Raw genomic sequence first — 27,263 nt, forward strand, 5'->3', positions numbered from 1 at the left:
GCCTGTTCTTCCCCACACTTGCCACTGGGGGGCATCAGCACACAGGCCTTGCCCCCTAGTAGCATCCTGGGGCAGAGCTGCCATTGGCCCAGACACGGAAGCCAGACCTGAGCCCTGGGAGAACTAGCTCCAGTGCTGGCAGGGGGAAGGGGCTGCTGGGCTCACTGCACCTCTGTGCCCATACTAAGCCCCACTCAGTAATGGAGCCCATTTCTAGTTTAAGACCATGAACTCTGGAGTCAGACTGCTTCGGTTTAAATTTTAACTCTGTTTATCATCTGTATAATCTTGGGCAAGTAACTTCATCTTTCTGGGCTTCAATATTCATTCATCTTACAGATTTGTCTAATGCTTGCTTATGTGCCAGGCATTGTACTAGATGCTAGAGAGACTGCAGAGAATGAAACAAACCCCTAGCCTTTAGAGCTTACATTCATGTGGGGGAAATAAAACAAGAAAAATTAAATATACACTGTGTTAGATAATGGTATGTACTGAGGAGGAAAACAAAATAGGAAAAGGAATAGGAAGTTTGGGAGGGTGTTGGAATTTTAGTGTGTCAAAGGAAGACTTCATTAAGAAGGTAGTACTGAGGAAAGTAAAGACATGAGACAGATGTTAGAGAGAAGAGCTTTCTGTCCAAAGACACTAAGGTAGAAGTGTGTCTGTCCTGATCAAAGAACAGCAAGTCCATGTGTTTGGAAGCAAGTGAGTGAGTTAAGCAGTGTGGATACTGGCAGTGGATAAGGTTAGGATGGGAATTTGTTTTCAGATCACCTGGAACCTTAATGGGGCATATTTTGACCATTTCTGAGATGGGAAATGACAAAAACATTTTGAAAGAGGAGTGATGTGATCCAACACATCTAAAAAGGTCATTCTAAACAAATGCTGGCGAGGATGCAGAGAAAGGTGAACCCTCCTACACTGTTGGTAGGAATATAAATTAGTTCAACCATTGTGGAAAGCAATATGGAGGTTCCTCAAAAAGCTAAAAATTGAAATACCATTTTACCAGGGAACTCCACTCCTAGGAATTTACCAGAAGAAAACAAGATTCCAGATTCAAAAAGACATACACACCCCTATGTTTATTGCAGCACTTTTTACAATAGCCAAGAAATGGAAGCAACCTAAGTGGCCATCAGTAGATGAATGGATAAAGAAGATGTGGTACATATACACAGTGGAATATTATTCAGCCATAAGAAGAAAACAAATCCTACCATTTGCAGCAACATGGATGGAGCTCAGTGAAATAAGCCAGGCAGAGAAAGACAAGTACCAAATGATTTTGCTCATTTGTGGAGTATAACAGCAAAGCAAAACTGAAGGAACAAAACTAGCAGACTCACAAACTCCAAGAAGGGACTAGTGGTTACCAAAGGAGAAGGTTGGGGGAGAGTGGGTGGGGAGGGAGGGAGAAGAAGATTGAGGGGCATTATGATTGGCACACGATGTGGGGGAGGGTCACGGGGAAGACAGTGTAGCACAGAGAAGACAAGCACTGACTCTATATTACCTTAACTATGCTAGTGGACAGTGACTGCAATGGAGTTTGTGGAGGGGACTTGATAGTATGGGTGAATGTAGTGACCACATGTTGCTCATGTGAAACCTTCGTAAGATTGTATGTCAATGATACCTTAATTTTAAAAAAAAAGGTCATTCTAGGCACTAAGACAAGTAAAGGAAGAAAGGAAAATCTATTCCAAAAATGGTGCTGTAATAACTGGGTCTGTATGAAAAAAAAAAAAAATTGAATCATAACCCCTACCTCACTCCATATACAAAAACTAGTTTGAGATGGATCTTGGACCTAATGTAAAAATGCAAACCATAAAGCTTATAGAACAAGAGGGCAGTGTTTCTATGACCTTGGCCTAGGTAAGATTTCTTAGGACAGAAACAAAAAAAGAGCATTAACCACAAAAGAAAAAACTGATAAATTAGACCATCAAAATAAGTCTCTCTGTTCATCAGAAGAAACAAGAAAAATGGCAAGCACAGTCAGAAAAAAATGTTTACAATACATGTAACAAAGGACTTGCATCCCATATATCAAAAGAGCCCCTACAAGTTAAATGAAAGTCAACCCAATAGGAACATTGCTCTGCATGCCTTCCTGAGAATAGAATGAAGAGGGGTAGGGGAGGCCCAGGGGGACTAGTTGCTCACCAGTATTACAATAATGCATGTGAAATAGGACAGTGACTTGGACCAATGGGGGTGGTGAGAAACACTTAGATTCTGGATATATTTTGAACTAACTAGAGTTTCTGACATTGAGCATGAGAGAAGAAGAGAAATAAAAATGCCTCCAATATACCATGCCCACCAATAAAAACTCAGTATTACAAAGATATCAGTTCCCCCAAATTGGTCTATAGGTTCAATACAATCCCAATCAAAATCCCAAGATATTTTTAATTGACAAACTAATTCTGAAAATTATAGGGAAACGCCAAAGGATCTAAAATAAGCAAGACAAACTTGAAAAAGAGAAAAGTTGGAGGATATAAACTATCAGATACCAAGACTTAAAAGTTTTAGTAGTTAAGACAGTGGGATATTAACACTCCAGAGGCCAATGAAAGTCCAGAAGTAGACCCACACTTGCTTTATGATGAAAGTGATTGTGCAGAGCTGTGGGGAATGGCCAGTCTTTTCAATGAAAGATACTAGATATCTGTGTGGAGGGGGAAAAAAGCGTTCTTGACCCTAAGCCTCACATTTACACAAAATCAATCCAGATGGACTGTAGATCTAAATTTAAAAAGTAATAAAACACGTAGAAAATAACAGAGTGACTTCATGACCTTAAGATAAGCAAAGACTTTAAAGACAATACAAAAATCACTAACTAAAAAAGACTGATAAATCGGAACATTAAAATTAAGACTATCTGCTTATCAAAGGCATATCCATCTCCAGGGAATTATGCTTAGCAAAAAAAAGTGAATCTCAAAATGTTATATACTATATGATTCTGTTTATATAACTTTTATTTTTAATTGTGGTAAAATACACATAAAATTTGCCATCTTAACCATCCTTAAGCATATGTTTCAATGGTACATTTACATTATTATGCAACTGTCACCACCCATCTCCAGAACTCTCATTTTGTAAAAGTAAAACTCTGTACCCATTAAATAATGACTCCCCATTCCTCCCACCTCTACTCCCTGGCAACCACCAACCTATTTTCTGTCTTTATGAATTTCTGTTTCTACTCTAGGTACTTCATGTAAGTGGAATCATACAGTTTGTCCTTCCGTGACTAGCTTATCCCACTTAGCACCATGTCCTCAAGTTTTGTCCATGTGGTAAGCATGTGTCAGAATTTCCTTCCTTTTTATGGCTGAATAAATCCATGATATGTATATACCACATTTTGCTTATCCATTCATTTGTTGATGGACATGTGGGGGTTGCTTCTGTGTTTTAGCTATTGTAGATAATGCTGCTATGAATATGGGGGTACATATATTTCTTCAAGACCCTGTTTTCAAGTTTGGGGTATATACTCAGAGTAGTACTGCTGTTCATATGGTAAATCTATTTTTTAATTTTTTGAGAGGCTACACTGTGTTCCACAGTAGCTGTACCACTTTACATTCTCACCAACAGTATATACAAAGGTTCCAATTTCTTCACGTCATTGTCAACACTTGCTATTTTCTATTGTGTTTATTTTTTAATAGCAGACATCGTAATGGGTGTTGGGTATATATAACATTTTTGAAATGATAACATTTTAGAAATGGAGAGCAGATTAGTGGCTGCCAGGGGTAGGGACAGGGGTGGAGGTGGTTATAAACATTAGTGATCCTTATGTAAGAACTGTTCAGTAATTTATGGTGGTGGGTACCTGGACACAGGTGATAAAATTATATAGAACTCTCAGGGAAATGCAAATTAAAACCACAATGAGATACACCTCACACCAGTTAGGATGGCCAACATAGAAAGGACTAGGAACAACAAATGCTGACAAGGATGTGGAGAAAGGGGAACCCTCCTAAACTGCTGGTGGGAATGTAAACTAGTTCAACCATTGTAGAAAGCAGTATGGAGGTTTCCAAAAAAACTCAAAATAAAAATACCATTTGACCTAGGAATTCCACTCTTAGGAATTTAGCCTAAGAATGTAGGAACCCAGTTTCAAAAAGACATAGGTACCCCTATGTTTATCGCAGCACTGTTTACAATAGCTAAGATATGGAGGCAATCTAAGTATCCATCAGTAGATGAATGGATAAAGAAGATGTGGTACGTATACACAATGGAATATTATTCAGCCATAAGAAGAAAATAAATCTTACCATTTGCAACAACATGGATGGAGCTAGAGGGTATTATGCTCAGTGAAATAAGCAAGGTGGAGAAAGACAAGTACCAAATGATTTAACTCATCTGTGGAGCATCAGAACAAAGCAAAAACTGAAGGAACAAAACAGCAGCAGAATCACAGAACCCAAGAATGGACTAACAGTTGCCAAAGGGAAAGGGACTGCCAAGGTGGGGGGAGGGTGTGGTGGGAAGGGAGGGAGAAGGGGAATAAGGGGCATTACGATTAGCACACATAACATAGGGGTGTCACAGGGAAGGCAGTATAGCACAGAGAAGACAAGTAGTGTCTCTATAGCATCTTACTACGCTGATGGACAGTGACTGTAATGGGGTATGTGATGGGGACTTGATAATGGGGGAATCTAGTAACTACAATGTTGCCCATGTGATTTTATATTAATTATACCAAAATTTAAAAAAATGAAAAAAAATTATATAGAACTCAATACATAAACATAGCAAACAAAGGTAAAACAGGAAATCTGAATAAAATGGTGGATTATATCAATGCCAAAATCCTGTGATATTTGGCTATGGTGGTGATATCATACTGTGGTTTTGTAAAACATCACCATTGGGAAAACTGGGCAAAGTGTGCAAGGGATCTCTCCATACCTTGGAACTGCATGTATATCTACAATTATTTCAATGCAAAATTCAATTAAAACACACAAAGACCCCTTGAGAGAATGAGAAGGCAAACCTCAGAAGTATGAGAAAAGATATTTGCAATACATATACCTCGGGGGGAGGAACTAGTATCCAGAATATACTTTACAAATCAATGTGGAAAAAGACAGCTATCCCAGCAGACAAACAGACAAATGATGGCTCAGGCCCTACATGGAACAGCCAGTACTTATATGACAGCTTGTAGTAAATTGTATTTTGCAAAGATAGTGGCAACAATATGTTCAATTCTATATGTTCTCACATGATTTTGACAGTCCTTCCAATTAGAAATAGAACCTGTGTCCCCTTCCCTTGAAATTGAGTGGGTTTTTGTGACTATTTCAGTCAACAGAATATGGCAGAAGTGGTACTATGTGGCTTCCAAGGATAGATTATAAAAGACAATGTAGCTTCTGCTTGAAAAGAGGCTTGAAATACTCTGTCTTTAAGCCTTCAGCTGTAGTCTGACTGTTCTGAGGCACTGTTCTGTGAGGGAACCCAGGCAGATGGACCAAGTTTAAGGTCTTGAGCTACACAAAAAGAAAGATGCCTGGCCAGCCCCCATCTGACCTCATGTGCATGAGAAACCCCAAGCCAGTTCTGCCCAGCTGACCTCCTGAAATTCTGATCCCTGAAACTGTGCGAGGTAGTAAAAGGACTGTTCATTGTTTAAATTTCTAAGTTTGGAGATGATTTGTTACACAGCGATGGATAGTGGGAATAGCATGCATTACTTCATTAGCCATTAGGGAAATGCAAATTAAAATCAAAATGAGATATCACGACATACCCACCAGAATGACCAAAATGGAAAAGTAACAAAACCAAGTTCAGTTGAGGATGTGGAGTAATAAGAATTTTTATGAACTGCTGGAAAAAAATGTGTATCAATACAACTGCTTAGAAAACCTGTTTGACAGAATCTTGCACAGCTGAATGTAAACATACCCTTTGACCCAACCATTCCATGTATAATAGAAATATAGATATATGCATGTACAAGAATATTCATAGAAGCATTATGAATAATAGCCCCCAAACTCAAGCAACCCAAATGTTTACTACTGAGAATGAATAAACTGTAGAAAATACATAAAACAGAATTAAATAGTGAAAATAAAGGAAATACTAATACATGCAAGGTTTTGAATGGATCTCATAAACATAATGTTGAGCAAAAGAATCCAGACCAAAAAATGCATAGTGTGTCATTCCATTATATAAAGTCCAAAAAAGCAGGCAAAGCTTATCTATCTCATTAGTAGTCAGGATAGAGGTCACTTTGGAGAGGAAGAGGAGAGTGACAGAGGACAGAAATGGCTCCTGGGAATGTTCTAGCAACAGGCTGTGAATGTTGTTTCTTGACCTGGGTGGGTGTTTATATGGGTGTGTTCACTTTGTGATAATTCACTTAGGAGTTGTACACTTTTTTAATGTATTTGTACTTTGATACAATGTTAATTTGTAAAGTCTCCAAGGTTTTCAGACTTTCTGGAAGAATGGAGTTGCTATTTACTGAAATAGGAAAAACAGTGGAAGGAGCAGGTTGGAGGTAGGATCAGGACCTCAGATTTGGATATGTTAGTCTAAGGTGCTGATCAGAGAAGTTGGCAAGTAGGAGATTCACTCTACAAATTAATATAGGGAAGAGACATGGCCCGGACACATGGATTAGGGAATTGCCAGTGAGTAGATAATATTTAAAGCCATGGGATAAGATGAGATCTGTGAACGAAGGAGTGTAGTAGTAGAGAAAACAGTTCAAGGCCTGAGCCTGGGGCCATCTGTTGTCAGGTTGTTATAAGGACTGAATAACACAGCTCACGTTAGCATCAAGCATGGCACTTCATGAGCATTTAGCATGTATTTATTAGCTGGTATTATTTGCCTGGTAGCTGGTTTTTATAAAGCCTTCTCACAGGCATTTTTTTTCTCAGATTTTAATTTTACTTTCCAATGGATTACTAATATTATATATATTTTATAAAATGAGGGAACTGAGGAGCATGGAAATGAAGGAATCTGCCCATTGTCACACAGTGTCTGCTCCAGAACTGGAAGCCAGACTCCCAGACAGTTTTCACTTCTTCTTGTCCTTCAGGAAAGAGGCCTGGGTGGCTGTGATGGGCCCAGCTAGGAGATGGTTCTGGTTAGCCCTAGTGTGAGGGACTGTGGCTAGGCAGAGCAGATAGCCAGAGGAGCCTGAGAAAGGTAGTCAGCAAGAAAGCAGGCAGAGGTTTTGCTAAAAGAGGCTTGAAGGATGCTGGTGAGGAAAAGGGCCGATGATCTGGAGGCAGAGGGCAAGGGCTGATGCATCAGCACATGCACTGGAGCCAGTGAACGTGAGAGCAGGGAAGACCAGGCCTCTGTCCTGGTGTGCCCCCTCACAAAGAGGGGGTAGAAAAGATAGGGCCTTTTGTGTAAGTCCTTAGAGGCCTTCGCACACTGTCCCTTGTCACCCTGGGCTATCATGGACCCAGGATGGGGCAGGAGAGGACCCAGGTGATGCTGTTCACTTCCTTGGGCTCGTGGCTCCAGCCTTGGGAACTGGGTATGATGGGGGGTGCAGGGCCTACCCCCTTCCCTGCTATTCCAAGTCCCTGGGCCTGAAGGCCCAGCACAGAGTGGGTTAAGAGCCCTGGAACCTCTGCCTGGAGGAGCAGAGTGGGGCGGAGAACTGTCATGAGGAGCCTTGTCTGGTCTGATAATCCAGGCTGCCTATCTCTTCCACAGCAGCTGTGAAGCAGACAGGTTGTCCTGGCAGGGAGGGAGGGAGTTTGAAGGCCTAGCTGATGGCGGGAAGCATTTGAGGAGGGAGGGGCACCCAGACTCTCTGGGGATCCTTTCCCACTCAACAGATACCTCAGGACTGTGCCAGGAGACTGGAGAGTCATGGCCCCAATCTGGACATGGGGGCTCCCACTGACCCAAAGAACAGGAACTGGGAGCTGATGAACAGACTTAGGGACGTACTGATTGGAAAGTTTCTATTTCTGACTTGCTGTGTACCTGGGTGGTGTTCGAGGGGTGCATTTGTACCCATGTCTGAGTGAGCACATATGCCATGGTACAGGACCCCCTGGGGACGACGAGTAGGGAAGCCCATTGCAAAAGCAGAAGGGGAGGAGCCTGGTATTTGTTGAGCTCCTGTTATACTGAGCCAGGCTTTAGGTTAGAACTTTCACCTCTACTATCTCATTTCATCTGCACAACAATCATGGAGAAGAAAAGATTTCAAACCCATTTTACTGGTAAGGAAACCAAGGCTCTCAGGGCAAGGGCAAGGGCAAGGGCCCAGGCCCACTCCACAGGTAGTAGTGGAGTCCAGGGCTCTGACAAACCCAAAGCCGCGCTTCTTCCTTCTGGCTTTGAGTCTGTCCTGGGCAGGCTGTCAGGGAGAAAAGCAACAACTCTAAGGCACAACCCTAGAACCATGCAGGCTGACATTCTGCTTCAAGCCAGGGATGGCCTGTGATTCCAGAGCATGTGAGCTCCATGAGGGGGCCTGGCTTACAAGCTGCAGGCCAGAGAAATGGGAGAGGATTGTTGCAGGGTTGGAGCAGGCCAAGAGCGGCACATGGAAGAGGCTTGAAAAGGGGTTGGACACATGGGAGAATCTGAGGATGTGGAAGTGAGGAGGGAATCCCTGTATCATGCAAGGGGTTCCCACACCTTCTGGCACTGAGTCTTCCCAAGGATCTTGTGAGCTAGGTATTTTGTTATCCCTATTTTAGAGACAGAGGACTGTGGCTCAGAGAGATGAAATAAGCAATATGCTCAGAATCACTTTACTGGTAAGTGGCAAAACAGATCTGATTCCATTGCCTCTGAAACTAAAAAAAAAGCACACGGAGATAACACACAAAATCAAACTCATCTGTAGCAGGTTCATGCACAGAGCCTGGGGTCTTGAGTCTGGAGAACAGAGTTGTAGTCCTGCCTCTTTTCCTGATTTACTGTGTCACTCAGGGCTATCCCTTTCCTCCCAGAGCCTCAGTCTCTCTGTTTAAAAATTGCCATGCAGTTATCTTTTGGAGACTGATAGACATTGGCAAAGCCCCCAGGGAAGCTGTTGCTAGGACATCATTGTATCTGGGTTCATTGTTCGATATGTACTTGGCCAAAAGGCATAGAGAGTGTCAGGGAGCATGTCTGGTACTTAAGCAAGTGTTGGGCACTGTCAACACGGTCAGTATCTATGCAGTGCAAGGCATTCTCTGAGCACCACCCAGGAGAAGGCCCAAAAAGAATGCTGGGGCCACAGAGAAGAATCAGACAAGGTGCCTGCTCACATAGTTGGCAACAAACAAGAGATCAGATTAAATTCCCACAATGTGTTGAGGAAACAGCAGGTTCAAAGCTTGGTCACTGGAGGCAAGTGTCAGGGAGGGTTTAGGGGAGGCTTCCCATGCCAGTCAAGATGAAACCAAGCTGGGATAAAAAGCAATTTCCAGCTGTCCTCTCTGAAAAACACCCTAGATCTCAAGTCCCAATCTAGCACGTGGATAGGAAGGATTAGAACAGTTTTCCAGCTTTTCTTTTTCACACCTGTTAAGCAGCTGGAACGACATCATATCCTTGCTTTGGGTCCCCTGTATCTAAAGCAAAACAGAAGAGCAAGGACCTCCCAGAACTTCTCAAAGTCTTTGGTTCCAAGATGAGTTTTGCTGCTGACTGTGCTGTGAGTGAGAGATTGAATGGCCATGTTATTTGGGCTTCTTTTATCTTTGTGCAAAACTGCCAAAATCATGAAACTTAGTAAAGCAACCAAAAGGAAATCAAGAGTAATTTTACTAGCTGGAACCTTTTTTTTTTTTACGTGTGTTTACTGTGTATATGTTGTGTGTCTGTGGGCATAACACATGTGCACTGTATGTGCATGTTCTGCATGTTATGTGTGCCTGTGTATCTGTGGGCATCTTCTGCTGTCCTCCTGTTCCTCTTAGGGTCATGGGTTCCCCAATACAAAGAGATGGAGGGAACCCTGAGGCCTTGGATGATTCTCTCCCCTTCTTTGGGCCTCAGTTTTCTCTCCTGTATAAATGAAAGATTTGAACTCCTATATAAATGATGGATTTTGAAGGATTCTTGCAGATCTGACAATTTTTAGTTTCATCATTTACCATAAGGTTTAAGGACTCCATTCTAAAAAGGTCTAAATAAGAGTTAAGGGCTTAAAGGACTGCAGCAGCAGGGACTAGAATTAGACATTAGGGGGATAAAGCTCGAGACTAGCCCCCATTGGCCTCAGGAGAGCCATGGAGCTCCTGATCTAAAGTAAAAGTTGTTAGAAAGCAAAGTTGGGCCCAAGGACTGATTGTGTCTCCCACCCAATGCTGGCCAGGCAAGAGGCAAAATCTCCATGTGACCTGCATAAAGGGAGCAGTACCCTCGCCCTAACTCCTCTGGGGTTCTACAGAGACAAAGGAATGGGAAAGCAACCACCCAGGAGACAGCTCTGGGTGGGAAGTGTCTTCAGGTCTTACTGTGGCCCCTGCAGGCTCCTGATAAGCAGAAGGGCCCCCACCCTGATAGTCCCAAGTCTGCTTATCAGAGTCCCGAGAGAGACTACCCCACCCAGGCTAAGACTCTCCTCCAGCCCACACCCTGATCATAGCACCCTCCACCCCAGCCAGGGGCCACAGCCACAGGCTCTCTGGTTGGCTGAGATACCTTTCTCCCTACCTCCAGGACCCCTGGGTTCTGCCCATGCTCTCCTCTGGTCTTAGCACCCAGGTACTAAGCAGAAGTCTAGGCAGTGAGTGGCATGGCACTGGTGCATGAAGCCTTTAGTCTGGTGAAGGAGTCCCACTGTCTGTAGCATCTCCAAGTAGAGGTGGAGCAGGAGGAGCTCACAGGGCAGGAAAAAGGGGGTAGAGGGGAGGCAAGGACAGATGTGATGATAATTCCTTACTCAGAGCACCTGGGTTTATAAAGATTGCTTAACCGTATTTCTCTTAATTCTTACAACTGAGTGAGGTGTGTGTTACCACCAAAGCTCAGAGAAGTGGCACTTGGCCCGTAGTCACAGTTAGTGAGGCGGAGCAGAGGAGGGAAGGAAACTGACATCAGTCCTTTATGGGCTCCGTCTGATCTTGGAGTTGGAGCTGGAGATGGGTGTTCATATAATCCTTGTACCATATGAAGTAGGCATGGAAAGCTCCCATTTTACATTTGAGGAAACTGAAGCTGAGAGCACTTGGTCTAAAGTCACAGAGGATTCAGGAGAGTTGGGACTGTCACTTAAGGCCTGTTACCTCTAAATCTGGGCTTCTCGATGTCCTTGAGCTGCTTTCAAGAATGTTCCATGAGCCTTCAGATGTTCAACAATCTCTGTTATTATTCATTGCCTGTGGCCTTTAGTTAGCCTCTGCGAGGATGGGGTGAGGTGGGAGGGAATTGTTTGGACCCCCTCTGTGGAGCAGCACTGGCACTGTGCTAGGTGCTTTCCCAGCAGCCAATCACCTAGCTCTCACAACTCCCAGCTGGGGCCTATTATTATTGCTATTTATAAGGAGAATGGGGAGGGTCTGAGAGAAAATTGCTTGCCTGAGAGCTATAGCTTTGTCTGCCTCCCCAGGCCAAAGTCTCTCCTTCACCACATTCCACTGGGCTCAGCTCCATGTCAGATATTTGATGTGAACATTTATTCAGTCACTATGCTGTTGTAGAAATATGTCAGCAAATAAACCTGGCCCTGATTATTTAATGTGAATAATCATACAAATAAAAAAGTCTGTAATGGGGATATAATTAGTCAGGGATGATTTCCCTGCAAAGGTGACCTTTAGAGATCTGAAGAGGAAGAGGAATTAACCAGGTAAGAACATTCCAAGCAAAGGGAAGAGCATGTGCCAAGGCTCTGTGGCAGCAGGAAATGGAACACTTCCAAGGAACCAAATGAAGGTTGAGTCTCTCCTCCCATTCCTCCTCCTGGCCTCATTTGTCCCTGCAAAGGAGGGGTGTAACTGACTCCCAGAACACAGACTAGATCGTCTAGGATAGATGAAGAGAAGGAAGCAGAGATGCAGATGTGCCTCCAGATGATTGGGGGTCTAAATAATAGAGGCCCCACTTTGAGTCATCTCTTACCCCAGGAGTCTTGCCTTCCCCAGAGGCAGAGAACCAAATACTGTCAGACTCTTACTGTTAAGTGCCGAGCTCTGAAAAACAGGCCCTGACACATTCTTAGGCTGGCTCCACAGGAGCTTGGGATTCAGCTGCCCTCAAATCTCTCAGCAGAGGACTCCCACCCTGGAGAATTTAACACAGGAGAGATAGGTGAGAGGTCTGCCTGCCTAGGTCTGGCTTCCTTGGGCTCAGCATAAACATAGGCCAGGGTCTGGGGCCTGAAATTTAGGCCAGAGCTTGCCCCAAGAATCCAGAGATGCAGCTATCAGAGCCCTCCTTGCCTTACAGAGATTTCAACTAACATTCGTACCACTAAAAAGCTCAGACAGCAATTAAGCCCAAGAGGATCGGTGAGGCTTTTCTTTCTCCTCTCAGGCCCAGCAGATGACCAGTTCTGTGGGCACAGGAGTGAAAAGTGGGTCCTAAGCTTAACAAACTCCATCAAAGAGTATGTGAGAAAGGGCCTAATAGGGACAGGGGCCACTGAATAGCAGGGAAAGGGTTAAAAGGTAGGGCCTTCTAGAACCCAAGTGCTCCACCCAGGGGAGGGGCTGGTGGATTAAAAGCCAGCAGCTTGAGTGGAAAGGCAGGGACAGGGCCTCCCTACATCCAAAGGCCTTCCCAGTCTGCAGTTCCAGCTCCAGGTAAGTACCCTCCTCTGGGTCTGTCTGCTTGTTGGTCTGACCAGTGGGAACCTTCTACCTCATTATATAATCTCTGTCTCATTTAACTCTGGCACTGAGTCCCTAAGGATATCTCAGTATACCCTGTTCTGCAGGGTTCTTTGGGCCAGTCCCCTTCCCCTAACTACTTGGGTTGCCTTTGACCACAGAATGAAGGAGATGCTGGCCCAGAGCTATGGAGGAGGGATGGGGGAGCTCTCCCTATCCTACCCTCCCTGCTACCCTGTCCCCAGCCCATGGCTCTCCCTGCCACAGTGCTTTCCAAGCCGTGCTCCCAGTGTTCCCAGCAGGGCCCTGGCTGGGATATCATCATATACTGTAAGTTTGCAATAAGACACTACAGTATAGATGATGTACTAGTCCGGGTACCTCCAGCTCTGGAGCCTGATGAGAAAAGAGGGCATGCAGCAAAACCACCGGCTCACCTCTCAGCCTATCACAGCCTGCTGACCGCCAGGGCACTTGGGAATGGCAAGGAAACCGTTACCATTACTGAGTTTAGTAATGGTAACGGTTCTCTTGCTGCACCCAGAAAATGTGCCAAGAAGAGAGCCCAGGACCCTGGAGCAGACTATTGGAAGGGAGGGAGATTCCAGCTCAGACAGTGGGGTTGGGGTGAGGGAAGGGCTTTTTCTTTCCTATTCTAAAAAAATAAAGATGAGAACCACAACACTTGTTTTTTAACTTTATTAACATCCAAGACTGGGAAAGGCATGGAGTAGGAGGGATCAAAGCCTTGGGAAGTAGGTAGGAGACACTATCTCACTCAGGACACATGGGTATTCAGCTTCAAGGTGGGAAGCTGAAGGGAGAGGAAAAAGATCTCCTTTCTGTTAATAACTAGTAACTTAGGGAGAAACTCTGGGCCTAATGCCAGCAGGAAGAGGGTGGCACTGCCCCCACCAAAGAGCCAATTTCTAAGACCTAAGTAGCTGGGGCCTCAGGCGGAGGAACTACCTGGGAACCAAGGTAGGTTCCTTCCTCCCACAGGAGACATGGCTGTGCAGGGCTGTGCAGACTCAGCCAGGCCAGGCCAGCCGGCAGTCAGTAAGTGTCCATGCTCCTTACCAGTCCCTTTAGGCCCAGGGTAGGAGCAGTTCTGGTCAGTAGTTTCTGCCAGCAGCTTGGGACAGGATGCCTTGGAAAAGGCAGGAGGAGGTGATCACCGGAGGAGCTTCACAGAGAGGCGGAGCTGAACATCACAGAGGAAGATGTCCATGAGGTCCCTGCTCACCTCTTGTGCGATACAGGAGATCAGGTGCCCCTCTGGACCAATCAGGATTTTCTGAGGGGAGGGTAAAAGTGAGGGACATGAGTCTGTTCTCAGGGATCTCAAGCAGTGGAGGAAGAACCGCTGCCTAAGAGAGCTTTGATCCCTCCCCCAAGCCTAGTTCTGCTTACCACATGAGATTCTTTGGGCACCAGAAGATTCTGTACAATCACCAGCTCCCCACTTGGCCCTTCCTCCCACACCACCGTCTTCTGCACAGGGAGATAACATGATTAGCCAGGCAGGTCATACCCCTAAATCTCTGGAACCCAGCTGGGTGTGTGGCTGGTAGGGGGCCTCCAGGTCGTTTTGCTGTGCCTGTACCTGTTGCACACTGTAGGGAATCTCCTGGGGCAGGTGCTCTAGGAGCTTCTCTCGGATGATGTTGGTGCAGATCTCCTCAGGCATCTGGCTAGTGAGGACTCCACTATGGAACTCCCAGGGCCCTGGCTGGGCCTGTGTCAGGAGGTATTGCTGAGGGTACAGAGGGAGTGGGTGGGCATCTCAGTTGCAACCAGGACTTTCCTACTTACTCTCACTTGCAGAAGGAACTCTGAGGCTTGTCTTCAAATGGTAGACACCATGGGCCAGGCTATGGCCAAGGCTAACTGACCTTTAGTGTTTTCACATCCTCTTGGCTGAGGGCTGACAACATGAAAATCTCCTGGAAATGGGGCCAGCCAATCCTCTGAGGGCTTCCTGCAGACTGCGTGTTACGGCCCTTAGCTGGTGGGCTAGGGCAATGAGTGTTTAGCTGTGGGCGGAAGGCCTGCATCATCTTGAGCTTCTTGCCATTGACCACACCTTCAGTGAGAGCTGTTGTGAGCTCCAGGAGAACTGACTTCTGCTTCAAGCAATCGACCTGGGCATGGGGGATTGGCAGAGGGTATGTGATCAGTTAGATGGGCACCGTGGAGGAAAGCAGATCCCATTCTCAGGTAGGTGGTGCTCACCTTGTTCATGACAAGGATGCTGGGGACTTGAGAGAACTGGGTCAAGCACTGGAGCACCTGAGGGCTGAGCTGGTTCCGAGTCCACTTGTCTGAGACATCCACAAGAACCACAACTGGAAATTGGCAGGGTGGGAAAAAGGACAAGGATATGACCACTCTTTCCCCATCCCCCCAAAACACCCATGGTATGGGCTCTGGCCAACCCCCACCCCTCAAACTACCAAGAATGAGAGACCATGACCATGAAAATTGGGCTTCATATTCCCATCCTGAGCCTAACCCAGATCAGCAGATTCCATGCTCTTCCATGGATCTTCCAACAAGGAGCGCTCTAGATTGTGCCTGCAGGACAGACAGATATAGGTCAGGAAAGGTCTTATGACCAATGCACTCCTGATGAGGGATGGGCTGTGGTGAGGGGGTGCTTGCCAGCCCCTTGATGGAATTGCCCTACCCCACCTTCAACACCTTTCCTTTATAAACTAGTTTTCACAGATGTTACCTTTTCTGTTTAGCAGGGCTGATGAGGCCAGGTGTGTCCAGTAGGACCTAAATTCAAGAAAGACCCCCCCCCCACCAGATGGAAAGATTATGCTTGGGGACAGAAAGGCCATTTTTGATGTCAGGAGCCTGCCCCTTGCCCCCTTTCTTGGTCAAGCTGAGTTTAAATTTTTACCCTGCAGCTTTAATTCTAGATGGAATCCAAGAAGATGATGATGGGATGATGACAGTGATATGGAAAATTAGGATGAGATAGAGGGAATGAGACCTTTCTGACTAGATGCCAGAGGGGGAAGGTAAAAAGAGAACTGCATCAAGCCGAAAGGAAGAGGAGACCCCCTTCCCTCAGATAAATGAGTCTCAACATTTTCTTCAGGTCTAACAGAAAAGGAGACCCTCTTAGCTTCACCCTCTGTCCTGTTTGCAGGACTTCCATTGCAGGTACCCACCACTTGGGCCTCTTTCTCTGTGATGACTCCCAGAGCTTGGCAACGAGTGGTGTGCACCTTCTTGGAGACAGGGAACACCTACCAGGAACAAAGAAGTCCCAAGTGAAGTCCCAGATCCTTCTAGGACAATGCATGAAGACAGTTATAAGTGAGAGACGGGGTGGGGTGGAAGACATAGCATACTTTTCGGCCAAGCAGCTGGTTGGAGAGTGTTGACTTCCCTGCATTCGGGGCACCCAGGAGGACCACTCGCAGGACCCGGGGGTTCTCAGGCATATCGGGGTGATGGACCAAGAGGAGATCCTGTTCATCTGTGGGTGGGCATGAGAGAGGTAGTGCAATCTGTATCTCCTGTCAGGTACTCAGTGCTACCCACAAAGGGAGTAGGGATACAAGATAAGTCACCAGGTTGAAACTGAGACCTGGCTTTTAGACTGTTTGTCCGTTAATTATTTATAACACTTTATCAAATTCTTTAACTTCTGTGAGTCCCTTAGTTTTCTGATATGTAAAATAGAGGTGATATTAACAGTACCTACTTAATCTCTTAACTTTCTTTTGTCAATTGGCAATTGCATAAAACACTCAGAACAAGACCTGACACTTGATACTCAATTACTGTGTGGAACTGGACTGTGTTGCTGTGCCTAGTAAATACATGTATATGTGTGAAATTACAACTAAACCAGATAAAGCCAGAAATTCCTCCAGCTCTATTTCACTCTCCCAAGGTGTTATGAAAGTTGTGCAAACTTTGTCAGGCTTTCTATATTAGTTCCTGTTGACACTGCATTGCAATGACCAGATTGTGTGTCCAGCCTCCCTACCATAGTTTAGTCTATGCTACTTGAAGAAGGGAAGATGCTATTTCCCAGGTGTAACTCGGTGTCTTGACAGGTAAATGGAGCACTTATTGGATCATGGTTGCTTCTTACGTGGGGGCAGTGAGCCACAAATCTCCTTGCCTATGGCCCTTCAATCTTGTGCTCTTTGTGAACACCTCTAGTTGTGACCAGATCGGTTCCCTCTGGCTCGAAAACCCTTAGAACCTGGTATCCTCTTCTGTGAGTTCCTTCGCTGCTCGTGTCTTTCTCGAGGGCCTCAGGATCGTTTTCTACAATATAGGGTCAGAGATGATATCCCCAGAGACTGAGGGATCACCCCAATACGGGGTTCTCAGTGCTAAAACCGTGACAGTCCCGGACAAGCCAAGCTGGGCCCTTTACCTCTGCGCACAGACACGGCGGGGACTCGAGAAGTCAACGAACTGTCGGGCTGGGAGAGTCCGAGGATGCAGTCCAGGGCTGAGGTCTGGCCGTAACGGTTTGAGGCCGAGGCTAGGCGGGAACCAGAGAAAGAGGCGCCCAGGACACAGGGCACGTACCTCTGCTGACAGCCCAAGAGCAAGGGGAGCCGGGTCACCCACTGTCTCGCGACGTCAGGGCCCCGCTGCCACACCCTTAACACCTCTCCAAGAAGCACAGCACCACGCCGGCCGGGGGCAGCCATTGCAGCCGCAAGGCACTCCGGGAACTGGCCAGGAACGCACCTGCGATTGGACGGCGTGACGGAAGAGCGAGCGAGCCGGAGAGAGCTAGAGCGGCCCAGAGGCTGATCCCCACGCGCTGCTGCGGGCGGGGAAGAATCCGCTCTGGAGACTGACCCGGGCTAAGGGGAAAACGCGCGGTTTGTATGAGCATGACGATCGTTTTGGACCCCCTACTCTCACCGTGTTTCTTCTCCTGCCAGTTTTGTAAAAGGCCTTTCTGAAAGACTACATTTCCCACGAGGCCAAGCGGCAGAAATCATCCTCTTAGAGCCTGACTTCACCCAGCTTAAGAAACTAGCGCTTTAAAGGACGAATGAATAGTCGTGGGCGAGGGAGTTGGCATGTTTCGCCGGTCCCCGACCGTAAGGGTCTTTTTAGTTCTCTCCAGCCTCAGGCGTGCAGGATCCTCCCCCAGTCACCCTCTGGCTTGATCTAGAGGTCGGCAGTGGCCTCCCGCAGTCAACCTTTATATGCGAGCTCCTGTAAGGAGTGGTCCGTGGGTCGGTGTTCTCTCTGTGAGCAGCCGACCCGGATTTCCCTCTTGTGAACCTGGCCTACTGTCCCCTTTCTGAGGCCATTGTTGTCTGGAGAAAAACCAGAGGGTCTGCAATGGGAGAAGAAGCTACGTACTAACCTAGAATCTCCCCGACTGCTTTAACGGCCTTAGGAACTCGGCCAACTTGTAGTCTTAAACCTTCATTATACTTTGAAGCCTGTTAATCAAGCTTTTGAAATTGAGAGACTGTTGTGGCGATTGGAGGGAATGGGGGTTTATTAAGCATGTTCTATATATAGGCCCTGTCCAGGTTCTGGGGATATATCAGTGAACAAAATGGACAAAAGTCTCCATCACGGGATTTGTATTCTGGGGTGTGTGTGGAATGGGGGAAAGGAGAGAGACATTAAGTTAGTGACTTGACAGGAACAGTTTCAGTAGAGTGGACCATATTAAAGCCTAAATGGAGTGGGAGTGGGTTTAGGAGAGAATGAGAGGAGAGGAATTGAGAATATAGCCAGGACACACACACACACACACACACACACACACACACACACACACACACACACACACCCTATATGGAAGAATTTTTCACACACACACACACACACACACACACACACACACACACCTATATGGAAGAATTTTTTTGTTTGCTCATGGCAGTGACCCAAGAGAGAGGAAAAAATTCATGATATTGGGCAGTGGGGGAGAATTGCTGGAGGATGGTAAGAACCAACTGACTGGCAGGCTGCTGTTGTAGGAATGGAGGCTGAGTGTCCCGAGAAGCTCTAAGTGAGAGAGGATTGATGGAGCCTGGGTAGACAAATGCCCTGATGGTTTGTGAATGGTGCCAGGCTCCGGCTTTCAGGCTGCCTGCTCTTGTTAGTAAAAGAGACCACCTTTTTGGAATGTAACATTCTAGATGTTCTTTGAGCATATGGGTGCCCAAAGAACAGGATGCCACTAAATACAGGATAGCTAGCCATCAAAAAAATAAGAATCTTCGTATAGACAGTTAGGTGAAATACTATTTCAACTGCAATGAAGGTGAAGGGAAATTTCAGGTTAAACAGTGGTTGAGGAGCTTAATTGCATAAATGCAATATCACCCAAGGAACACATACTGAATTACTGCAGTACTGCCAACAGAAAATACTGTGGAAGGTTCACAGGGATGGCACAAAAACTTAGCAGAAATGACTCAAAGTCCCTTGTGCCAAAGTGCCTTAATTTCTCTTCTTTCCCAGAGATTTTTCACCTCAAAGAATATTATGGGGAATTTTGTATTTTATGAGATTAGGAGAGGCTAATCAAATGAAACATTCTGCCCGAGTTCATATCTCAGTTTGTCACTTAGCTGTATGCATTTGGACAAGTTATTTAAACTCTCCAAGTGTCAGTTTCCTCATCTGTAAAATAAAGGTGATAATAAACATTTGCCTAATATAATATGTTCACTTGAATCTAGGATTTAGAACAATATAGGTTCTCAGCACATGTTCCTATTTCAGTCATGTTCCTATCCCTTTGGGAACCTTGTTCCATGATTTATTCTTTATTTTCTGTATGACAATTTCTGTACTATATACCCTCTGTCAGCATTTCTTTAAAAAATGCTTAATCTCAGGATTTAATAATGTGTGTAACAGTTGAATCACTGTGTTGTATACTTGAAACCAATATAAGATTGTATATCAACTATACTTCAATAAAAAAAGATTGGAATACAAAAAAATCCTTAATCTCCTTGTGAAGAGCAAAAAAAAATTTTGTGACACCAAGTCCTTTTCCAACTAGTTATCAATTTATCTTTCTCACTAAAATAGTGCAAATGAGGGTGGTGGAGAGAAGCAGATGGATTCCAGAGATTTAAGCGGGTATAAATTGAAGGAGATGGTTCTTAAAACCCTCTAAGGGCCTCCTGTTATAACTAGATTAATCTGAAGTTCTTATATGCATTGAGCCCTGCTTACTTCTACTCCAGGCTTCAGGTACACTAGCTTTCTTTCCATCTGTTGAATGTACCAAGCTCATTTACGTCTGCTACTCCTGCTTCCTGTATCCTATATTTGGCTTTTGCTCCCCATTAAAGTCTCAGCTTAAATGTAATTTCCTCAGAGTGCCTTTTCCTCACAGCAGTTATCACTACCTGCAATAATTTCTTTTGCAGTGCCTGAAATACTATAAGAGGGTCCTCAGGGGTCTTCAAGTTCTTAACAACCTCCCCATGGCCCCAATAGGACCAAGTCACTCTTCACTGCCCTCAGAATAAAGTACAAACCAATGTGGCTTCAGCTTGTTTCGCCAGTCTCTTCTCTTGTCTCTCCTCTTTTTCAGCTCAATTTAATTTTTTTCTCAGTCCCCCAGTTGCTTGGTGTTATTTCTCATTTACAGATCTTCCCACAGGCAGTTCCTTCCACGACTTGTTAAATTCTCTCTTAGGACTCATTTTTCCCTCCTGTGGCAAAGCAGTTTATAATATAGTAATTGGTCACAGAGATTACTAAGCCAGACATTCTGGGTTTGAGTCTCAGCTCCATTATTTATGCAGGGCAAGTAATCTCTATTTCAGTTTATTCATCTATAAACTAGGAATAATGATAGCACCTTCATAGGACTGATATGTGTAAAGTGCTTAGAACAGTGCTTGGCACATCATAAATGTTATGCGAGTGTTTGTTGCTATTGTATATTCCCAGTATACTGTAAGTTCTTTGAGGACAAGGACTCTATCTGTTTTTCAATACTGTATCTCTCGCACTTAGAATAGTATCTGGCACATAGTGGGTACTCGAAATGTTTTTTCAGAGAGTGAATCAATTACATCTTTCTCAGGATTGGCTCTGCTTTGCTGGTGTCAACATGGCTGTAGCAGCTCCAAATATATCTTCTCACATCTACTTTTAGGGGGAAAGAGCAACAGACTTCACCAGAAGGAAAATTCTCCTTGTGTGTTTTTGCCTCTGACTGGGTTAATGTGCAATCACTGTAGTTTAGGGTATGTTATGAGCTGATTGACTTGGGTCTGGACCATGTGCTCCGTGCAGGGAATGAACCTCATCTAAATCACATGGTCTGAAAATAGGGTGGTTTTCTGAATGATTATCATTAGCTACAGTGAATGAATGGCAGGAAAAAAATTATTTCACTATTCTGCCCTTGGTAAGAAATTTGAGTAGGGAAATAGTTCAGGAGACCCTTATTGTTCAAATGTAAGAAGATAAGCTGTCATCATACAGACTCCAGCAGGCCTTGCTGGGGGGGCATGTGGTGGTAAAGCTAGAAGTTTGGTGGAAGGCACAGTTTCCAGAAGCTTCAGGGTCAGCTAGGCCTTCTTTTCAGTCATCCATTCATTAGAACATAGTGTTGATGTTAAGTCTTCCTTCTTTCTGGCACTGCAGTTCCCCTGTGGTGCCAAATGTGCTATCATTCCAAAGGGGAATGCTTTTGCCAGTAAGGACAACTCTTCAAAGCCAGCTAACCACAAGATGTTCACTACTGCCTACCACCCAGTTCTGTCAGCAGTTGTATTTTGCTGTACATATGCCTAGGTTGTAGGCCGTTCATACATGAGGATTGCACCTTTGTGTAGATTTGCTTTTCTAAGGACTGGATTATGCCACTTTACATATTGTTTTTCCAGAGCCCATGTACCTATGTACATAAAAATCACAAGCATCTGATGAGAAAAACATCCTCAGGGTCCTAGGTGCTACAAGGAGTAACTCTTAGATTCTTAGTGACCTGAGAATTCCATTATATGCATTTTAAATTAGTAATTTGTAATTAGTAATATTGATGACAAACAGGCTCTATTGCCTCCAGCATCTCCGTGATGCTCCATTTTAAACCTTTACCCTAGGGCTTATTCTTGCTTCTTTCCAAAATGAGGAAAAATTTCTTTAATCTCAGATTAAGAGTTCAAATATTCACACCAGATCTTGGGATCAGTAGTCAATTTTGCTTTCCCTAGAAGTACAGAAAATGTAACATCCTTCACAGAAAGAATGTATTTACTCTCCTCCACCCCCACCCGCCATTATATCTTGGTCCCTATCTCTGGGAATGGAAAAGTCATGGTGATAGGGATAGAATTTAGTTCTGTACTTCCTCTTCCCTTTGACCTCAGTGTATTGTCAGCAGCTTTCAAGCCTGTGAATTCCCAGGTTTCAATTGAGCCTAGTCTCTTGTTGGGCTATGCCAAGGTACCACAGTAGTCTAGGGGCTGATAGTTGGGTCCCCTTGGACTAAAGGTTTGGTTTTCATTTACTCGTTTGCAAAAAGGCTAGGCTGCACAGTGAGCAATGGAAAATAGGGGACCATTAGCCTGCAGGTCCCTACATGGCCCGAGATGCTTAGAACATTTTCATCCAATAAACGTATGGGCTTGATGAAGGGACTCAACTTTGCAATGTCCCAGTGCATACCAGTTGCAGTCACCTCCTTGACAAGGTCCTCAGGGATTCTGAGTACCTCCTGATCAGTAGTGTATTGTGGGATGTCAAAGTTGCTCTAACACAATTGCCCAATGCATTCTAGATGTGATCGTCGTCTTGAAAGAAATCCAAATTTATTATCGGTGGTCACCTCAGAGCACCTGAATTCAGGCCTTTAAGTGCAAGTGGCATACTGGATCTTGGAAGTGCCCTTAAGTCTATGGCTTCTTACAGGCACCGAGATCCAAGCATTCAGTAAACCTAGGCAAGGTAACTCAGTGGCGTCAGACCTAGGAGCAACCGCCAGGGCCTCTAAACCTACCAAGCCCTGGAGGCCAGCGGCCTTATCCGCCTGGGATCGAGGGGGTCGGGGCAACAGGCACTGAGGAAGACGCTCCGGCGAGGGCTGCGCAGGCGCGGGCTACCCTAGAGGGCCCCGGCACTCCAGACTGCGCAGGCGCAGGAGCGGCTCCCGGCGAGTCCCCACGGCGGCGGTGGCGACTCAGGGGCCCTGGGGTAGGGAGCAAAGGTGGCGGCGGCGGGCGGCAACGGAGCAGCCATGAGGGCCGGGCCCAGTCACCGACAGTGAGTGGAGGTGGAAGGGGGTTGGATGGCGGGAGAAAAGAGGGTTGGCTTGGTGGAAGGATACCTCGACTTGGTGTGGGCTCTGCCTGTCGGAGGCGAAGGGGCGTGGGGGAGGGACAATTTGAGGTGATGATGGGAGAATTTGGGGACGCGGGTGGCCGGATCGCCCGCCCCAGGGCTGGACAGCTTGGGGGAGGGAAGGGTGCCCGCTGCAGCGTGAAGGAGCGCACGGCAGGAGCGGTGTCCCGTGCTTTCCCGTTTGTCATCGTCCCTTCCCCCAGGAGCTTTCAGTCGCCTCTCCCTTTCCGCTTATTTCAGAGAATGGTCGTGGGGGGAGGGTGGTGGAGGATGAAAGCCCTGCTGGAGCTGAAGAAGCCAACTCTGAACCAGGCAGGGAAGGGCTGGTCACCTGGAATAATAGGCTGCTCAGGGTAGAAGATGGGAGACGGGGAGCCCTCCGTTTAAACCTGGGAGGGGTCCAGGAAAAAGAGTTAGGGCCTTAGAGTTCGACAGGTTTGAAACCACTCCGCTACTGATAAAGCTGATAGATTAACCTTGGGCAGGTCTCACTTAACCTTTCTGAAACTCTGGAAGATGTAATGCTTCAGTGAGCTGTTGCAAGCATCATCTATGTGATTGAGATTGTTTATGAAAATTGTGAATTGTAAGTACTATAGCATCAACAATATTGCTGGATTTTAGACCTCACCAGTACCAATGGAATGACTAATTTCTTTGTCAGGGCAAAGCATACTGTCTGTAAGACCTCAGTAGGCACAAATGTGCTTTCTACATAGGCACAGCAGATCACGTGCAGAAATATCAGTTTGTGATGTGACTAATTAGCCATCACACTGGGGTAGGAAAAATACCATACTCTTAGGCATTTTTACAGTGTGTAGATCCTTACTCAAGAGGAAGAAGATAGAGAATGGAGGGCCAATCTGTTAAGTGCTTTCTGAACATAGCTCACTATGGTTCGGTTCCTTGTAACACAGGTGGTACTACCGTGCTTTATTATGAGTTGAGAAAACTACTCTGAGACAAGTTGACAGGGCTGTCCAGTGAGGGATGTGCAAATATAGTTTGTTAGTTTTAAATTGTAAAAAAGTTTTCCCTTTGCAAAGGAGTTTCTGGTTGCCCCAGGAACCCTTGTTTCTTATTTTGGAGGTCAGATAAGCATATAGCAGCTTTTCAGCTCCACTTTTTGTTACCATGCCCATGGAGTGTCTCTCAGAGAAAGACAGAAGCAGCTGTGCAAGAGCCCAAGAGGTGGCTGGTTCTTTTCTGAGAGTCTAGGGAGCACTCTTGAGGCTTTGTTGTTCTGGGTGTTGTTTAGGGTAGACCAAGCAGAGGACAGAGTTAAACTTCCAGAGGGAGAATTGGCTTTCTAGCCATAGCTTTTGAAAGAGAGGTGAATTGAAACTCCTTCCAAAAGGACAGAAGAAGTTGGATGCTTCAGCTTTGCTGGTCCTGAGGATTAAGAGTTGAAATGGTGAGGCTTTTTGGAAATTAGTGAGTGATTTGTCTTTCATCTGCATAAAGGTAGGGAGTGGCTGTACTAGATTCTTGAAGATGCACAAATAAGGAGAATGAATTATTTTATAGGAATGAGGAAAATAAACCCTAGTTGTCTTTAACTTCTCTATTTGATAAAATGTGTTTTACCTTTCTTTCCTGGAAATGCACAGTGAAATATCTATCATTTTTGACTTTTTGCATTACTTCCTTGGCTCTCCCAATAAATTCTCTGTCCATAACACTAATTATTCTTTGTTAGGGGGTAGTTTAAAAAGGCATTTGACCAAAAGTTTCTGTGATGACTGCCCTTGTACTGTTCACCATGTAACTTATTCACTATGTAAGAATTTGTTCTCCATGTAAGAACTTGTTTGTTATGCTTCAGAAGATTGGAGACTGACGAAAATTAGGCTTGGGGTGGATTAACGATTGTGCATTGAGCATTGACTCCCCTATACAGAATTTTAGTGTTGTTAACAACCATTTGATCAATAAATATGAGAGATGCCCTCACAACAACAACAACAACAACAACAACAAAAAAGTACACACTTCCAATTGTAAAATAAATAAGTAACCGGGATGTAATGTATAGCATAAGGAATATAGTCAAGATATTGTAACAGCTTGGTATGGTGATAGCTGGTACCTAGAATTATCATGTATATAAATGTTGAATCACTGTGTTGTACACCTGAAACTAATGTAATGTAATACTGTGTGTCAACTACCCTTCAATAAAAAATAATCATCTACAAAAAAAAAAAAAAAAGGCATTGTTACTGTTGTCTTAGGTGATTTACAAACTTCAAATTTATTCTTGGACTACCACATGGAAGATAAAGTGTAAGTATAAAATGTTAGAGTTGGCCTAGCTGTCTTGTTTTATTTTTAATTTTGATAATATAGTTTTCCCTCTCGGAAATTTTCATCAGTTTAAACAAGTTCGTAAGTGCAGTTTGTGTTATGTTAAAATAAGAGGTTTGTTCAGCTGTGATGAGAATTTCCTGTGTCCTTCTGTCCTTCTATTCTTTATCCTATTTGTGGTTACTTTTATGTAGTAGTTGACTGTTAGCAAATGAGGAGTCTTCCCCCTGGGGGAGAGAAAGGCTGTGCTCAGTGCCTTGATTGCCTGTTACGTGAGTAGTCTGTCAGAAGTGTGCATGTAAGGACTTCTGTGAGTCCCTGACATAGCATGGGCTAAAATAAAAGGATTAAGGTTTACTATCCCATTTTTATTCTGATAAAATGGATCATTTTACTTAAAACATCTCATGCCTCAGGGAAACCTTTTTAAAACAGTCTATTTAAAAACAAAATTATGGTGTTTTTACCTCCCTCTCTTTTTTACTGAGAATACATACTTGCTTGCAAACAGAATTGTTGTTTCTTAGTAGCCTTTCTGATCTTGCCACCCATTCCTTAACTGAAGTCTCCTTTGCAGTATTTCCACAGCTGCTAATTAATAATAACACAAAGAGTTTTTAGTTTCGTTTAATTTTTTTGTTATTGTTTTGGTTCTTGATAGAGTGCTGACAACTTAAAAGGAGAATTGTATGGAAAGGTTAAAAAGGAAAAGTAAAGAGGAGAGTGGATTTAACTTAGTGAATTTGTAGATTGGTTCTGACGTTTGAAAGGGTAAAAGATTTAAGAATGGATGTATGGTTCAGCGTAGCCCCTTGACCAGGGTTTGCGTATCAGTGTTTTAGCACAGTAGTTGGCCTAGAGTAATTTACTCATTAAATAATTTGCCGAATGGAAAATGACAAATATAAATTATAATCAGCAAACATGGATTCAAATCTTGTGCAACCTTGTGTATCTTTGAAGGAGCTTACCTGTGTGTCTTTACTTCAGTTTCCTATTCTATAAAACAAAGATAATAATTGTACTTAATGGGGTAGATGGGGTGGTTGTGAGGGTTAAATGTGCGTCATGTAAGGTGTTAAAATAGTACCTTATACTTAGTAAATGCTAAATAAATGTTGATTGTTACTAGTGTTTGTTGTGTACATTTTTTGTGCCCAAATGTATGCTGGTCAAAGAAGATTCTGACATAGACCTACCCTCTGGGAGTTCACAGCCTAGTGGAGGAGACAGAAGTATACCAAGTAATTATAATAGAAGGTACTACCTCATTTCATCGAATCTGTGATGCCAATGATTATAAGGTTCACAATTACTTTATACACTACCAAGAAAGAAGAAATGCTGTTAATACATCTAGTATGCCATCACTTGTAAGATGTTTTCAGAGAATGTGTGTTGTGGGTGGGGGGAGTATGCCTTAGAATTGATGAAGTGCAGTAAACACTCTGTTAGAGGAAGGTACAACTTGTTATGTGAGTTTATGGAAGGCTGGGTGCAGGTATTGTCAGAAAAGGCTTCCTGCATGAAACTGCATGATAGGCCCTCAAATGGACAGAGAAGATAGGGCATTCCAAGGAGACAGTAAAGCCTGAAAATGGGAAGAGAGAGGGAGGGCAGTATTAATGTGTACCACCATATCAGGACAAGCAGGAGGAGGAAATGAGCTAAGACTTTGGCAGAGTAACATTGCATAAGGCAGCAGAGCAAGACAGGAAGCTTGGCGCATTTTCAGAAGAGACATGAACCTAATTCTTGGATTTAAACTCCTAAACTATTATAATAACT

At 44.6% G+C, this 27,263-nt stretch overlaps 2 protein-coding genes across 6 annotated transcripts in view; one reads left to right on the top strand and one right to left on the bottom strand.

Annotated features, from left to right (window-relative positions):
• Window positions 1–13,515: 13,515 nt before the first annotated feature.
• Window positions 13,516–17,553, bottom strand: ERAL1 (Era like 12S mitochondrial rRNA chaperone 1). 4 transcript variants are annotated; one of them, XM_036889824.2, is made up of 10 exons: window positions 17,242–17,553; window positions 16,199–16,326; window positions 16,016–16,093; window positions 15,568–15,614; window positions 15,346–15,407; window positions 15,066–15,178; window positions 14,726–14,974; window positions 14,437–14,586; window positions 14,244–14,324; window positions 13,516–14,034 (listed from the first exon to the last, which is right to left on the bottom strand). In XM_036889824.2, the coding sequence occupies exons 1-10, from the start codon at window positions 17,522–17,524 to the stop codon at window positions 14,005–14,007; spliced, it is 1,221 nt and encodes a 406-aa protein (XP_036745719.1). In that variant the 5' UTR covers window positions 17,525–17,553; the 3' UTR covers window positions 13,516–14,004. The 4 variants fall into 4 exon arrangements, with proteins under 4 accessions (XP_036745719.1, XP_036745713.1, XP_036745718.1 ...); XM_036889818.2 differs by having other exon boundaries at window positions 13,516–14,127; XM_036889823.2 differs by lacking the exon at window positions 14,244–14,324 and having other exon boundaries at window positions 13,516–14,127.
• A 5,397-nt stretch (window positions 17,554–22,950) lies between these two features.
• The window catches only part of FAM222B (family with sequence similarity 222 member B), a 63,345-nt gene continuing 59,032 nt past the window's right edge, over window positions 22,951–27,263 (top strand). Inside the window, exon 1 of one of the 2 annotated variants that reach the window (XM_036889795.2) lies at window positions 22,951–23,087. The gene's annotated coding sequence lies outside the window, so the exon portion shown is untranslated. The remainder of the gene's footprint in view (window positions 23,088–27,263) is intronic. The other variant, XM_036889797.2, reaches the window with a different exon arrangement.

This window comes from Manis pentadactyla, chromosome 4, assembly GCF_030020395.1.
Source record: "Manis pentadactyla isolate mManPen7 chromosome 4, mManPen7.hap1, whole genome shotgun sequence".
Classification (NCBI taxonomy): Eukaryota; Metazoa; Chordata; class Mammalia; order Pholidota; family Manidae; genus Manis; species Manis pentadactyla.